Genomic DNA, 16,209 nt, shown 5'->3' on the forward strand with positions numbered 1-16,209 from the left:
GTACTCACCTCTCCATACTTGCTTTTACCCATATATCATTCAGGTCTCAATCATGTTTATTAGGAATCCTTCCCTGGCCTATCAAATGTGGAGTGAATGCACTTTCTGTAAGTTCAAGTTATCTTACACTTCTGTCACAGAATCACTCATCACACTGTATTGAAAAAGCCTATTTACTTATTTGTATCCTTCACTCAAACTGTAAGCTTTATGAGGTCTGGGACTAAAACGGTCTTATCACTGGATCTACGACACCTACTATAGTGCTTGGCACATTCTTGGTGCTCGATGAATATGGAAGGAAGGAAGGAAGGAAGGAAGGAAGGGAGGGAGGGAGGGAGGGAGGGAGGGAGGGATGAAGGGAGGGATGGATTATATGGAATAAGTACAAAAAAAAAGGTAGGAAAAACTTGGGACACTAAAAAATAATTGTCTCAGAAAAGGTGGTTGCCATTTCAAACTGTAAACCTCTCCATGTTTCCCAATATTCTCCTTGTTTTAGCCTCATGACTGAGAATCTTCTTTCTCATAAAAGACCTAGAGAGGAGACCTTCAAGATGGCGGAAGAGTAAGACTTGGAGATCACCTTCCTCCCCACAAATACAACAGAAATACACCTACATGTGGAACAACCCCCACAGAACACCTACTGAATGTTGGCAGAAGACCTCAAACTTCCCAAAAGGCAAGAAACTCCCCACGTACCTGGGTGGGGCAAAAGAAAAAAGAAAAAACAGAGACAAAAGAATAGGGACAGGACCTGCACCAGTGGGAGGGAGCTGTGAAGGAGGAAAAGTTTCCACACAGTAGGAAGCCCCTTCACTGCTGGAGACTGGGGGTGGTGGTGGTGGGAGCTTTGGGGCCACGGAGGAAAGCGCAGCCACAGGGGTGCGGAGGGCAAAGCGGAGAGATTCCCGCACAGAGGATGGGTGCTGACCGGCACTCACCAGCCCGAGAGGCTTGTCTGCTCACCCGCCGGGGCGGGCGGGGCTGCGAGCTTAGGCTCGGGTTTCGGTCGGAGCTCAGGGAGAGGGCTGGGGTTGGCTGCGTGAACACAGCCTGAAGGGGGCTAGTGCACCACAGCTAGCCAGGAGGGAGTCTGGGAAGAAGTCTGGACCTGCCTAAGAGGCAAGAGACCATTGTTTCAGGGTGCACAAGGAGAGGGGATTCAGAACACCGCCTAAACAAGCTCCAGAGATGGGCACGAGCTGCGGCTATTAGTGCACACAACTGAGAAGGGCATAAAATGCTAACGCTGCTGCTGCTGCAGCAACCAGGAAGCCTGTGTGCAAGCACAAGTCACTATCCACACCTCCCCTCTGGGAGCCTGTGCAGCCCGCCACTGCCAGGGTCCCGTGATCCAGGGACAACTTTCCCGGGAGAATGCACGGCATGCCTGCACCTGTTGCAACGTCACACTGGCTTCTGCCACTGCAGGCTCGCCCCGCATTCCGTACCCCTCCCTCCCCGCCGCCTGAGTGAGCCAGAGCCCCCGAATCAGCTGCTCCTTTTACCCCGTCCTGTATCAGTGAAGAACAGACGCCCTCAGGCTACCTTTACGCAGAGGTAGGGGCCAAATCCAAAGATGAACCCTGGGAGCTGTGCGAACAAAGAAGAGAAAGGGAAATCTCTCCCAGCAGCCTCAGGAGCAGTGGATTAAATCTCCACAATCAACTTGAGGTACCCTGCATCTGTGGAATACCTGAATACACAACGAATCATCCCAAAATTGAGGCCGTGGACTTTGGAAGCAAAGATATATATATTTTTTTCCTTTTTCTCTTTTTGTGAGTGTGTACGTGTATGCTTCTTTGTGTGATTTTGTCTGTATAGCTTTGCTTTCACCATTTGTCTTAGGGTTCTGCCTGTCTGGGTTTTTTTGGTTTGTTTTTTCTTTTTTAGTATAGTTTCTAGTGCTTGTTATCATTGGTGGATTTGTTTCTTGGTTTGGTTGCTCTCCTCTTTCTTTCTTTCTGTTTTTTCTTTTTCTATTACTTTAATATTTTTATTTTTAATAATTATTTTTTATTTTAATAACTTTATTTTATTTATTTTCTTTCTTTCTTTTATTCTCCCTTTTCTTCTGAGCTGTGTGGCTGAGAGGGTCTTGGTGCTCTTGGCCGGGTGTCAGCCTGTGCCTCTGAGGTGGGAGAGTTCAGGACATTGGTCCACCAGAGACCTCTCAGCTCCATGTAATATCTAATGGCAAAACCTATTCCAAAGATCTACATCTCAACGCTAAAGCCCAGCTCCACTCAACGACAAGCAAGCTACAGTGCTGGACACCCTATGCCAAACAACTAGCAAGACAGGAACACAACCCAACCCATTAGCAGAGAGGCTGCCTAAAATCATAATAAGGTCACAGCCACCCCAAAACACACGAACAGACACGGTCCTACCCACCAGAAAGACAATATCCAGCCTCATCCACCAGAACACAAGCACTAGTCCCCTCCACCAGGAAGCCAAAACAACCCACTGAACCAAGCAGACACTGGGGGCAGACACCAAAAACAATAGGAACTACAAACCTGCAGCCTGTGAGAAGGAGACCCCAAACACAGTAAGTTAAGTAAAATGAGAAGACAGAAAAACACACAGCAGTTGAAGGAGCAAGGCAAAAACGCACCAGACCTAACGAATGAAGAGGAAATAGGCCGTCTACCTGCAAAAGAATTCAGAGTAATGATAGTAAAGATGATCCAAAATCTTGGAAATAGAATGGAGAAAATACAAGAAACGTTTAACAAGGACTTAGAAGAACTAAAGAGAAAACAAACAGTGATGAACAAAACAATAAATGATATTAAAAATTCTCTAGAAGTGTTCAATAGCAGAATAACTAAGGCAGAAGAATGGATAAGTGACCTGGAAGATAAAATAGTGGAAATAACTACCACAGAGGAGAATAAAGAAATAAGATTTAAGGACAGTCTCACAGACCTCTGGGACAACATTAAACACACCAACATTCGAATTATAGGGGTCCCAGAAGAAGAAGAGAAAGAGAAAGGGACTGAGAAAATATTTGAAGAGATTATACTTGAAAACTTCCCTAATATGGGAAAGGAAATAGTCAGTCAAGTCCAGGAAGCACAGACAGTCACATACAGATAAATCCAAGGAGAAACATGCCAAGACACATATTAATCAAACTATCAGAAATTAAATACAAAGAAAAAATATTAAAAGCAGCAAGGAAAAAACAATATACAAGCGAATCCCTATAAGGTTAACAGCTGATCTTTCAGCAAAAACTCTGCAAGCCAGAAGGGAGTGGCAAGACATATTTAAAGTGATGAAAGGGAAAAATCTACAACAAAGATTACTCTACCCAGCAAGGATCTCATTCAGCTTCGTCAGAGAAATTAAAACCTTTACAGACAAGCAAAAGCTGAGAGAATTCAGCACCACCAAACCAGCATTACAACAAATGCTAAAGGAACTTGTCTAGGCAGGAAACACAAGAGAAGGAAAAGACATACAATAACAAACCCAAAACAATTAAGAAAATGAAATAGGAACATACATATCGATAATTACTTTAAATGTAAATGGATTCAATGCTTAAACCAAAAGACATACACTGACTGAATGGATACAAAAATGAGACCTACATATATGCTGTCTACAAGAGACCCACTTCAGACCTAGGAACACATACAGACTGAAAGTGAGGGGATGGAAAAAGATATTCCATACAAATGGAAATCAAAAGAAAGCTGGAGTAGCAATTCTCATATAAGACAAAATAGACTTGAAAATAAAGACTATTACAAGAGACGAAGAAGGACACTACATAATGATAAAGGGATCAATCCAAGAAGAAGATATAACAATTGTAAATATTTATGCACCCAACATAGGAGCACCTCAATACATAAGGCAAATGCTAACAACCATAAAAGGGGAAATCGACAGTAACACAATCATAGTAGCGGACTTTAACATCCCACTTTCACCAATGGACAGATCATCCAAAATGAAAATAACTAAGGAAACACAAGCTTTAAATGATACGTTAAACAGGATGGACTAAATTGATATTTATAGGACTTTCCATCCAAAAACAACAGAATACACTTTCTTCTCAAATGCTCATGGAACATTCTCCAGGATAGATCATATCTTGGGTCACAAATAAAACCTTGGTAAAGTTAAGAAAATTGAAATCATATCAAGTATCTTTTCTGACCACAAAGCTATGAGACTAGATATCAATTACAGGAAAAAAAAAAGGTAAAAAATACAAACACATGGAGGCAAAACAATACACTACTTAATAACCAAGAGATCACTGAAGAAATCAAAGAGGAAATCAGAAAATACCTAGAAACAAATGACAATGAAAACACAACACCCAAAACCTATGGGATGCAGCAAAGGCCGTTCTAAGAGGGAAGTTTAGATCAATACAATCCTACCTCAAGAAACAAGAAACATCTCAAATACGACCTAATCTTACATATAAAGCAATTAGAGAAAGAAGAACAAAAAAACCTCAAAGTTTGCAGAAGGAAGGAAATTATGAAGATCAGATCAGAAATAAATGAAAAAGAAATGAAGGAAACAATATCAAAGATCAATAAAACTAAAAGCTGGTTCTTTGAGAAGATAAACAAAATTGATAAACCATTAGCCAGACTCATCAAGAAAAAAAAGGGAGAAGACTCAAATCAACAGAATCAGAAATGAAAAAGGAGAAGTAACAACTGACACTGCAGAAATACAAAGGTTCATGAGAGATTACTACAAGCAACTATATGCCAATAAAATGGACAACCTGGAAGAAATGGACAAATTCTTAGAAAAGCACAACCTTCCGAGACTGACCCAGGAAGAAACAGAAAATATAAACAGACCAATCACAAGCACTGAAATTGAGACTGTGATTGAAACTCTTCCAACAAACAAAAGCCCAGGACCAGATGGCTTCACAGGAGAATTCTATCAAACATTTAGAGAACAGCTAACACCTATCCTTCTCAAACTCTTCCAAAATATAGCAGAGGAAGGAACGCTCCCAAACTCATTCTACGAGGCCACCATCACCCTGATACCAAAACCAGACAAAGATGTCACAAAGAAAGAAAACTACAGGACAATATCACTGATGACCATAGATGCAAAACCCCTCAACAAAATACTAGCAAAGAGAATCCAAGAGTACATTAAAAGGATCATACACCAGGATCAAGTGGGGTTTATCCCAGGAATGCAAGGATTCTTCAATATATGCAAATCAATCAACGTGATACACCATATTAACAAACTGAAGGAGAAAAACCATAGGATCATCTCAATAGATGCAGAAAAAGCTTTTTTTTTTTTTTTTTTCTGTATGCGGGCCTCTCACTGCTGTGGCGTCTCCCATTGCAGAGCACAGGCTCCGGACGCACAGGCTCAACAGCCATGGCTCACGGGCCCAGCTGCTCCGTGGCATGTGGGATCTTCTCAGACCGGGACACAAACCTGTGTCCCCTGCATTGGCAGGTGGACTCTCAACCACTTGCACCACCAGGGAAGCCCCAGAAAAAGCTTTTGACAAAATTCAACACCTATTTATGATAAAAACCCTCGAGAAAGTAGGCATAGAGGGAACTTACCTCAACATAATAAAGGCCATATATGACAAACCCACAGCCAACATCATTCTCAATTGTGAAAAACTGATACCATTCCCACTAAGATCAGGAACAAGACAAGGTTGTCCACTCTCACCACTATTATTCAACATAGTTTTGGAAGTTTTAGTGACAGCAATCAGAGAAGAAAAAGAAATAAAAGGAATCTAAATCGGAAAGAAGAAGTAAAGCTGTCACTGTTTGCTGATGACATGATACTATACATAGAGAATCCTAAAGACTCTACCACAAAACTACTAGAGCTAATCAATGAAATTGGTAAAGTTGCCGGGTACAAAATTAATGTACAGAAATCTCTTGCCTTCCTATACACTAATGAAAAATCTGAAAGAGAAATTAAGGAAACACTTCCATTTACCATTGTAACAAAAAGAATAAAATACCTAGGAATAAACCTACCAAAGGAGACACATGGACCTGTATGAAGAAAACTATAAGACACTGATGAAAGAAATTAAAGATGATACAAACAGAAGGAGAGATATACTATGTTCTGGGATTGGAAGAATCAACATTGTGAAAATTACTATACTACCCAAAGCAATCTACAGATTCAGTGCAATCCCTATCAAACTACCAATGCCATTTCTCACAGAACTAGAACCAAAAATTTCACAATTTGTATGGAAACACAAAAGACCCTGAATAGCCAAAGCAATCCTGAGAAATAAAAATGGAGCTGGAGGAATCAGGCTCCCTGACTTCAGACTATACTTCAAAGCTACAGTAATCAAGACAATATGGTACTGGCACAAAAACAGAAATATAGATCAATGGAACAGGATGCAAAGCCCAGAGATAAACCCATGCACATATGGTCACCTTATTTTTGATACAGGAGGCAAGAATATACAATGGAGAAAATACAGCCTCTTCAATAAGTGGTGCTGGGAAAACTGGACAGGTACATGTAAAAGGATGAAATTAGAACACTCCCTAACACCATACACAAAAATAAACTCAAAATGGATTAAAGACCTAAATGTAAGGGCAGACACTATAAAACTCTTAGAGGAAAACATAGGCAGAACACTCTGTGACATAAATCACAGTAAGATCCTTTTTGACCCACCTCCTAGAGAAATGGAAATAAAAACAAAAATAAACAAATGGGACCTAATGAAACTTAAACGCTTTTGCACATCAAAGGAAACCATAAACAAGATGAAAAAACAACCCTTAGCATGGGAGAAAATATTTGCAAATGAAGCAACTGACAAAGGATTAATCTCCAAAATTTACAAGCAGCTCATGCAACTCAATATCAAAAAAACAAACAACCCAATCCCCAAATGGGCAGAAGACCTAAATAGACATTTCTCCAAAGAAGATAAACAGATTGCCAACAAACACATGAAAGGATGCTCCACATCACTAATCATTAGAGAAATGCAAATCAAAAGTACAACGAGGTATCACCTCACACCAGTAAGAATGGCCATCATCAAAAAAATCTACAAACAATAAATGCTGGAGAGGGTGTGGAGAAAAGGGAACCCTCTTGCACTGTTGGAGGGAATGTAAATTGATACAGCCACTATGGAGAACAGTATGGAGGTTCCTTAAAAGACTAAAAATAGAACTACCATGTGACCCAGCAATCCCACTACTTGGCATTGCATATACCCTGAGAAAACCATCATTCAAAAAGAGTCATGTACCACAATGTTCATTGCAGCTCTATTTACAATAGTCAGGACATGGAAGCAACCTAAGTGGCCACTGACAGATGAATGGATAAAGAAGACATGGCTCATATATACAATGGAATATTACTCAGCCATAAAAAGAAATGAAATTGAGTTACTTGTAGTGAGGTGGTTGGACGTAGCGTCTGTCATACAGAGTGAAGTAAGTCAGAAAGAGAAAAACAAATACTGTATGCTAACACATATATACGGAATCTAAAAAAAAGAAAGAAAAAAATGGTTATGAAAAACCTAGGGGCAGGACAGGAATAAAGACACAGATGTGGAGAATGGATTTGAGGACACGGGGAGGGGGAAGGGTAAGCTGGGTCGAAGTGAGAGAGTGGCAGGGACTTATATACACTACCAAATGTAAGATAGATAGCTAGTGGAAAGTAGCCGCATAGCACAGGGAGATCAGCTCAGTGCTTTGTGACCACCTAGGGTTTGGGATAGGGAGGGTGGGAGGGAGACGCAAGAGGGAGGAGATATGGGGATATATGTACATGTATAGCTGATTCAGTTTGTTATAAAGCAGAAACTAACACACCATTGTAAAGCAATTATACTCTAATAAAGATGTTAAAAAAAAAAAAAGACCTAGAAAAGAATCAGGCACTCTGCCATTTTCTTCGTTCTGTTTTGTGGCCTGATCAATTATTTTGCCCTGGATATGATGACTTAGGCTTAGAGTAAGTCTGCTAGTGACTAGCCTATCAACCAGTGGCGACTCCCATTTCTTCACCACTTGAAAGGGAGACTCTTGCTCAGTACTCATCTATGTTCGTCAATCAAAATCAACTTCAGACTTTCCAGCGCAGTCCACCACAGATGGAGCCACAAAAGGGCAAGAGTTTCTAGTTTCAATTGCTGAACCAAAGCAAGCTACATATCCCTCTTCTCTGGTTTAAAAAAAAAAAAAAAGGCTAATGAAGCAAAGGGATGTATAACTATGCCCCTATGCACCAAAAGTGGATTTATAGATTAATTATTAAAAACTATAGTATCTTTTCCTATAGAAACAGTATTATGAATAATAGTCATTTTCCTACTCAAGCCTTTATGTAACTCTAAAGTACTCTGTGGATACCTACCTGATACCTAGAATAAAGGGATATTCATATACATTTAATTACAGAACAAGGGATAAATGTTATTAAAACTAACCTTTAGACGTTTCACTGGAGGAAGAGATGAAACAGCATTTCTGTTTCTTAAATCAGATAAATATGAAGAAACTGTTGACTCTTTCATTTCTGACTTCTGTGCAACTCCATTTTTACCTATGAGAAGAAATTCTAGATTGTTTAAGTTAAACTTTATGTATTGTTCATATAAAGCCAAATTTCTTCAAAATTTCTAATCTAATATTTACTTTTTAAAAATGTTAACCACAAAAGAAAGAAAATTATTTGAGTTATAAGCTGCATAATATAAATATCATACATAGATAATTAGGATATTATTACTATTCTTCAATGACCTTTCAATTTTTAAAACCTGAAATAAACTTGTTTTATGGAACTCACAGCAGTCGTGTCCACATGTATGTTTATTTTTACAGTGATGTTTACATTCTCGGTTCCCAGGTTTTTTGCAGGCAGTCATTCCTAAATTAATATAAGAAAAGAAAGCCTCTTTTTCACTACATCTATTAATGTGACTAATTATAATTAATTTTTATCCAGCTCTGTCCTTTCTGGCAGTACAAAAAGATTATGATTTTCACACTCCCTCAAAAGTTAACCCCTTTAATATGTATTTTTAAAAAGATATTCTGATAACAATCAGTCCCTGCCCACTATGGGGCCCATCCCAGCTTTTCACAAGGAGCACTGAGTCACCTATAAGCTTCTCTTAACCTCCCTGATATAAATAGAACCAAATATCATTGAACATCAGTTAACTCCTGCTGAATGAGATAAGAATGAGGGTGGAGTTTTGAAACTTTTTTTTCTACTTTATACTTAAGCCTGAAGAACCCAGAAAGAAGGAAACCTCATGGCATTTTGATGGTACCACTGACAGCAGCTAGTAGATAGGACACCATGCATATTTAATAAATGTTAGAAATAAGTGCTTTAGGGATATAAACAAATTTGCTATATGAATTCATAGAAAGGAGAGATTGCTTCCAGCTTGACCCCTCTAAGCTAGAATTAATATATCGAAATATATAATCTATTCTTCATTTATTATATTTAAGTAGGTTTTTTCTTGATTTTAACTCTCCGAGTAACATGGGAGAAGGGAGAGACATTTGAAGTGGTCCTTGAAGGACAGACAGGATCTGGACATGAGAAGGGGACCAGAGGAAGATGTTCCAGATAGACAGCATAATATCCAAAGGCAACCAACCACAGACTATAGAAACACATCAGTTTATTTTTGCTGGAGCACAGATTTTAAATTAGAAATGTTGGAGGTAGTGAAGAGCTCTGAAAACTTTTGTAATCTTTCTCGGTCCTTTACTCTTCATTTTCAGTGTGTTGCTCAGTCAACTTTTTCAAGGCATGGCACATCTGAACAATGATAATATATGTATAGCACCCAGGGGTACATGAATAAGGCTGCTCACCATATGAGGCAACTGGTTAGATGCCTTGGGGGCTGAGCAGATCAATGTACTGGGTACTGAAAAAGTAATAAAATAACCCTGGCAGCTGGTAGCTGACAGCTGAACCATAGTGTTCCCAACTGAACATAAACAATTTCGGCAGAATATAAACAATAATCAGATAAGGCCACTCTATGATCATAGTAGAAGACAGATATAAGACTAGTGTGTAATTATTTCTGAAAGTAGAGACAAGGACGCTGAAGAACCACAAAAATAACTAAACATCTCCCTCTTCTGGCTAACACAAATGACTACTATTTTTTTAATTCTCCCATCTCCAAGATAAGATATACCAAAATATCCAATATCCCACTTGCTAATAGCACCCAATCTAGAACTGACCTCTGCTTCTCCCAAACCCTTCTAAGAATCACCTGGCACAAGCTGAACTCCTATAATAGGCTCCTCGCAATTCCCTGAGATGACCCACAGTTCTGCAGGTGCTGTGCTCTCCTTTGCTGCAGCAAATTAAAAAATACCTAACTTTCCTCAAATATAGGTATGCTCTTAGTGATCCTTGTCTGAAAGGTTTCAACGTTATACTTTACAAGGTATGTCACGGCTTACTGGTTGAGAAGTTTTGCCCCAGTTCGTGATCTCTGTTTTCCTTGAATCCAGTCCTACCATGCTACAATTTATCTATATGCTGTTCCTTAATTAATCCTCCCAAAATTCAACTCTGATCAGATAATTTGCCCACTTAGAAACGTTAGTTACTTCCTGCTGCCAATAAAATTAATTCCACATTTAAGGTCCTCTACAATGTAATTCTAGCCTCCCTTCTAGCACCCATATTAACCCTACATCCAAAAACATACATTCACTTGCCATTAGTGTTCAAATAGTCCCAAGTCTTTCTATGATTGTACCTTTGATATTACCTCTTGTCTTAGAAGACCCTTCTTTGTCTACCAGAAGCCTATCTATCTGCTTTCACGACCAACTCAAATGGCACCTCCATCATGGAGATCTATACTGATCACCTAAATTGGAAGTGATTTCTCTCTCCTTCAAGCCCTTATGGCATTTTCTTTGCCCCTCTCACCTACTGTATGCTGCTTTATATTTAATGTATTTACATGAAAAACACAGTGGTGAAGTACAGGGCACCCTAAACTAGAGTAAGAAAACATGAGTTCTAATATGGATTGTTCTCTGTTAAAAACAACAATAACAGCAGGGATTAAAAATAATACTACCTGTTTTGGACTTCCTTGGTGGTGCAGTGGTTAAGAATCCGCCTGCCAAAGCAGGGGACACGGGTTCGAGCCCTGGGCTGGGAAGATGCCACATGCCGCGGAGCAGCTAAGCCCGTGCGCCACAACTACTGAGCCCATGTGCTGCAACTACTGAAGCCTGTGCACCTAGAGCCCGTGCTCCGCAACAAGAGAAGCCACTACAATGAGAAGCCCGTGCACCACAACAAAGAGTAGCCTCCACTCGCCCCAACTAGAGAAAGCCCGCACACAGCAATGAAGACCCAAAGCAGCCAAAAAAAATAATAAATAAATAAATAAATTTATTAAAAAAAAATAGTACCTGTTTTGTTACCTCACAGAGGTAAAAAGATAAAATGAAATTACGTATGTGATAGCATTTTAAAATTAAGTAATAAACTAATATATTAGTGTATGTATTATCTCTATTATTACATTAATTAAAGATTATACAAGTAAATATAAAATTGTTCTGAGTGCTATGAAGGAGAGGGGCACAATGCTACATAACAGGGGGAATGGTCCTGGTCAGGAATGTCTTGGAAGACTTTCCTAATGAAGTGATAATTGGACTGAGGACTGAAAAAAGAATGGCATTAACAAGGCAAAGGGTAGGAGAAAGAAAGGGATAGCAAATGAAGAAGCTTTCAAGAGAAAGCTTTTTTTCAAGAAAAAGCTCAAAAACAAGAGAAAGCATGACACATGGAGAAATTAAAAGAAGGTCAATGTGGCTGATGCTCAAAAAATGAGAGTGCATGAGATGAGACTACAGCGGTAGTAAGATCAGCCTATATTCCTAGGGAAACAGCTCCACCATGGCACCCTGGTGATTGCATGTCTCCACCTAGGCAAGGCTCAGTTAGTTACAGAATGCCCTCGGATCCTCCCTGGGACATGTCAAGATAGGCAGTCTTGCGAGGAACTGTTAAAGGCTATTTCTCATCTGCCTCCTTAGCTTGCAGGAGGCTGCCTATCCTGCATAAGGCTGCCATGAGGCAGTTTCTCATCTGTCTCCTGGTTCTAGTAAGGCATAGGACTTTCCACCTTGACCCTTTCAGGTACAGCTGTAGGCTATAAAGTTGCTTAGCTGCAGCCTAGAGTTGACTCCTCAAAAACAAAGCAACCCATCATTTTCATCTGGTCCCTCCAGTTCCGTGTCATCCTCTGGGATTATGGATGCATGCAACTGATACCATGCTGATCATGTTTTGCTGTCTGTGTAAGTAGTAAACTGTCTAAATATATTTGGGTCTCTTGTGTCTTTACCAGTCAATCCTATGGAGGTGAGGCAAGACTACATAGCAGCTGGCACCCCAGTACTACTTAGGAACTGATTGACTTAGTGTTAGTATGGAAACTTGTAGTGGATGTTAATGAGGTGGATCTTTTATTCTAGGAGCTATGGGGAGCCACTGAAGTGTTTTAACCAAAGAAGGGACATAACTGAATTTGCATTTTGAAAAAAGCAATCTATGGAGTGTAGTATGGAGAACAGATTTGAGAGAGGACAGAGTAGATGCAAGAAAACTAGTTAAGGGCTTCCCTGGTGGCGCAGTGGTTGAGAGTCCACCTGCCGATGCAGGGGACACGGGTTCGTGCCCCGGTCTGGGAGGATCCCACATGCCGCGGAGCGGCTGGGCCCGTGAGCCCTGGCCGCTGAGCCTGCACGTCCGCAGCCTGTGCTCCGCAACGGGAGAGGCCACAACAGTGAGAGGTCCGTGTACCGCAAAAAAAAAAAAAAAAAAGAAAACTAGTTAAGAGGCTACTGTAGGAGAACGGATTTGAGAGAGGACGGAGCAGATAAAAGAAAATTACAGTAACAGTCTAGAGTGGTAGTATTAGTAGATTCAAAGAGAATGACTAATTTGAGAGATACATAGAAGGTAAAAATATTTTTAATGCAGAATCAAGTGGAGTGCTTTTCTTTCTTGAGCAACATATTATTTTCCCTGAAGTTTTACTGACTTTTAGTCTAGCAATATCTACCTCAAGTTTCTTTAGTTCATTCAATATTTCAAAGATAAAGGCAACTATATGAAAACACCTCACCCATTTACTCCCCCAATATATATCTCCTTTCTTGAGCCCTCCATCTTCCTCCCAATGCAATCTAGGCCTGTGCTATAGTTGTCATCCTGGAACTTCCTTTCATTAAGCTTCTGGGCTGAATCCACTATTGCTGGATTCTTTGACTTTTTCTTTATTGGTTAACTGCTTTGTTTGATTCTGCTCATCCTAGAACAACTGCCTGAGAAAGGATGTATGAGAGTTAAACTTTCTGAATCCTTGAATGTATTAAGATGTCTTTATTTTACTTTCACACTTAATTAATAGTTTTCCTGGGTATAGAACACGGGGCTGGAAATCATTTTCCCCCTGGATTTTTAAGTCCACTGTCTTCTACCATCCAGTGTTGCTGATAAAAACATTAAAACTACTTCAATTTTTGTTCCTTGGAAACATTTATGATTTTCTCTCTATCCATGATGTTCTGAAACATTGCTTCCTTTGTAGATCTTCTTTCATTCATCCTAACCAGCACTAAGTAAGCCTTTTTGATGCGCAGATATATGTCTCACTTTAAGTCTAGTGAATCTTCTCAAATTATTTATTCTGATTTGTTTGTTCTGTCTTTCTGAAACTTTTATTAGTCGGGTATCAGACTCCAGATTGCCCTCTTGTCTCATGTTTTCTGTCTCCTTGTCTTTTTGCTTTCATTCAGATTATACTGATTTTATTTTCTGGCTCTCCAGCTAAGCTTTTTTTTTTTTCCAAATCATAATTTTTACTTCCCTGTGCTCGCTCTTCTTCTTTAATTTTTAGTTTTTTCACAGCATGCTATTCTGTTTTATGGTTTCAATTTAGTCTTTAATTTCTCTGATGTTACTGATTAGTTTATATTACGTTTTATTACATCTCTGAATTATCCGGTTGTTCTTTCGTCCACTTTCTGTTTACTTATTTTGGGCTTTCTTTCACATGTTCCAAATTTTCCTCAAATGTCTCTTCATCCTTGGTTGTCTGCCTATACAGCAGTCCTATTATATCTCCACAGATGAGAAAACTGATTCATAAAGAGGTTAAGTAACATGTTCAAAACTATGAAATAATAAGTAGCAAATTTGAGATTCTAATTCAGGTGGTCTAATTCCAGAGCCTGATCTCTCAACTACCCTGCTTTACTAGTTATACTAGCTGCCTTAGTTCTCCCCATATAATGCATTTAGTTTACTTAGGCAAGGATCTACAGTTTGTGGGGTGGGAAGAATAGGAGGAAACATCTTGAAGGTTGTTGTTTTGAAGTAAGTGATAAGGAGTCACTTTGTTCCTTATCCAACAATTTCTAATAGATGAACTTCTAAACATTACCACAAGATGGTGCACAATGACTATACACATTTGTTCCCAGTGGTGGAAACTAACTAGGATCTGGAAATCTAATTATAGAGATTCTGGGGACACCCCAAAATTTCAAGGCAGTGTTGGCAAGTCTTGCTAGGAATGAGAACTATATACAAGTTTGTTTACAGAATACTAGCATACGGCTATTACTACCTAAGTGACAAAACTTCTACTGTATTTCTGTTAGAAATGATACTTAGAAAATATAAGTGCTCCTCCACTTATATATAAGTGCAACTCCACTCCTTAAGTCTGAGAACTGTCTGAATTTGTCTTATTAACACACACAAGCTTACAGAGATTGTCAATTGGAAAAATAAGGTTCTGAGGGAAAAATAAGGTTCTGAGAGAAAACTGACCTAAGCTGTACCCTTAGGTATAAAATTAACAGATCCCATACCCCATCACTATCATAATCTGAAATGCATATATTTTCTTAGTTCTGTCACATAATATATTAATTTACATGTTTTTAAAGTTCCCATTTCCAAGTATTTAAAGCAAAATAAATCATTAATGTGAACTAGAAATATATTTGAAGTAAATACTTAAAATTACTTTAACAGGGTCGATAATGACCAGTGGGGTAAGGGTCAGTTGCTTAAAAAAAAAAAAATCCAGAAAAAAATTAAAAATAGGAGGCATCCCTGACACAGCTTCACATCCTAACTATAAATTCAAATAATGTGGTCTGTGCATAAGCTACTGGAATTAATATTTTTAAAAGAATATTACTTTTTATTTTGCAGTTCCTGATATATGCTAATCATATTTATGCACTTTATAATTTTACTTTTTAAATGAGAAAGCAAATCTCCTTTCTTTTTTTTGTCAAATATTACACTATCATTTTGTTATTTATCAAGAAAAGGATAGCACTAATGAATTGGAGTCCTTGATTTTGCAATTTAATGCATGTATACACCAAAGAGTACAAAGAAAAGCAGACTGCCTTTTGACTAGTATTTAAATGTGCACACTTCCAAACTGCTTGGGCACTGGTATTATCCTTGCATTCTTCAAGTACATTAAATTTTCACACTCAAAATGGCATAGCAAATGCAGATGAACTTATTAATGTCAAATCAATTTTCTTCAAAGTAAACAAAGCCCATATTTCTTATTGAGAATGCATTTAAAGGATAAGAAGTTTAAATGATAAAAATAAAAGTTAAAAAAATTTACAACTATAAAGGTGTATTTTTCACACTGTCTAATCTTAAAAATAGCAAAAATATTTTTCCTAAAATTTTACAAAAATTTTATCTCTTGGACTATAACTGTGAGAAACAACTAAAAAATAAATTTTTTTGAAAGAGTTGTAGGAAGCATAAAAAAAATTTCTAATTATATTTGTACTCTAAGGTGCATACTTCTGTTTTTAAATATGGTCCTACAATTTGACAATATAAAATATTAAAATATTTGTTGAACCTACAAGCACATTTGGAAACAATCATTTAGCAACTATATTCTCTGAACTAAATATCAGTTTTTATCATTTAATAAAATGGTCTGACAAGAGGTCAGAAAAACTGAAATCTGTATTGTTTTGAAAAGGCTGTTGTCACAACCTTAGTAGGGTAAATCTATGACCCCTTCATTGTGTAAGTTACTGAGAAAGAAAATGCAGA

The 16,209-nt window shown here is 38.5% G+C and overlaps 1 protein-coding gene across 5 annotated transcripts in view; it reads right to left on the reverse strand.

Annotated features, from left to right (window-relative positions):
* The window catches only part of HFM1 (helicase for meiosis 1), a 132,425-nt gene that overhangs the window by 19,692 nt on the left and 96,524 nt on the right, over nucleotides 1-16,209 (reverse strand). For 4 of the 5 annotated variants that reach the window (XR_010940943.1, XR_010940942.1, XM_067726875.1 and 1 more), the window contains exons 31-32: nucleotides 8,866-8,946; nucleotides 8,504-8,619 (exon numbers count right to left, since the gene is read on the reverse strand). Coding sequence is in view for 3 of the 5 variants with exons in the window: in XM_067726875.1 (XP_067582976.1) it covers nucleotides 8,504-8,619; nucleotides 8,866-8,946 (197 nt within the window). In the remaining 2 variants the exon portion in view is untranslated. Of the gene's footprint in view, nucleotides 1-7,468; nucleotides 7,553-8,503; nucleotides 8,620-8,865; nucleotides 8,947-16,209 lie in introns of those variants that run through there. The other variant, XM_067726876.1, reaches the window with a different exon arrangement.

Source organism: Pseudorca crassidens, chromosome 2 (assembly GCF_039906515.1).
Source record: "Pseudorca crassidens isolate mPseCra1 chromosome 2, mPseCra1.hap1, whole genome shotgun sequence".
In the NCBI taxonomy this organism is placed as follows: Eukaryota; Metazoa; Chordata; class Mammalia; order Artiodactyla; family Delphinidae; genus Pseudorca; species Pseudorca crassidens.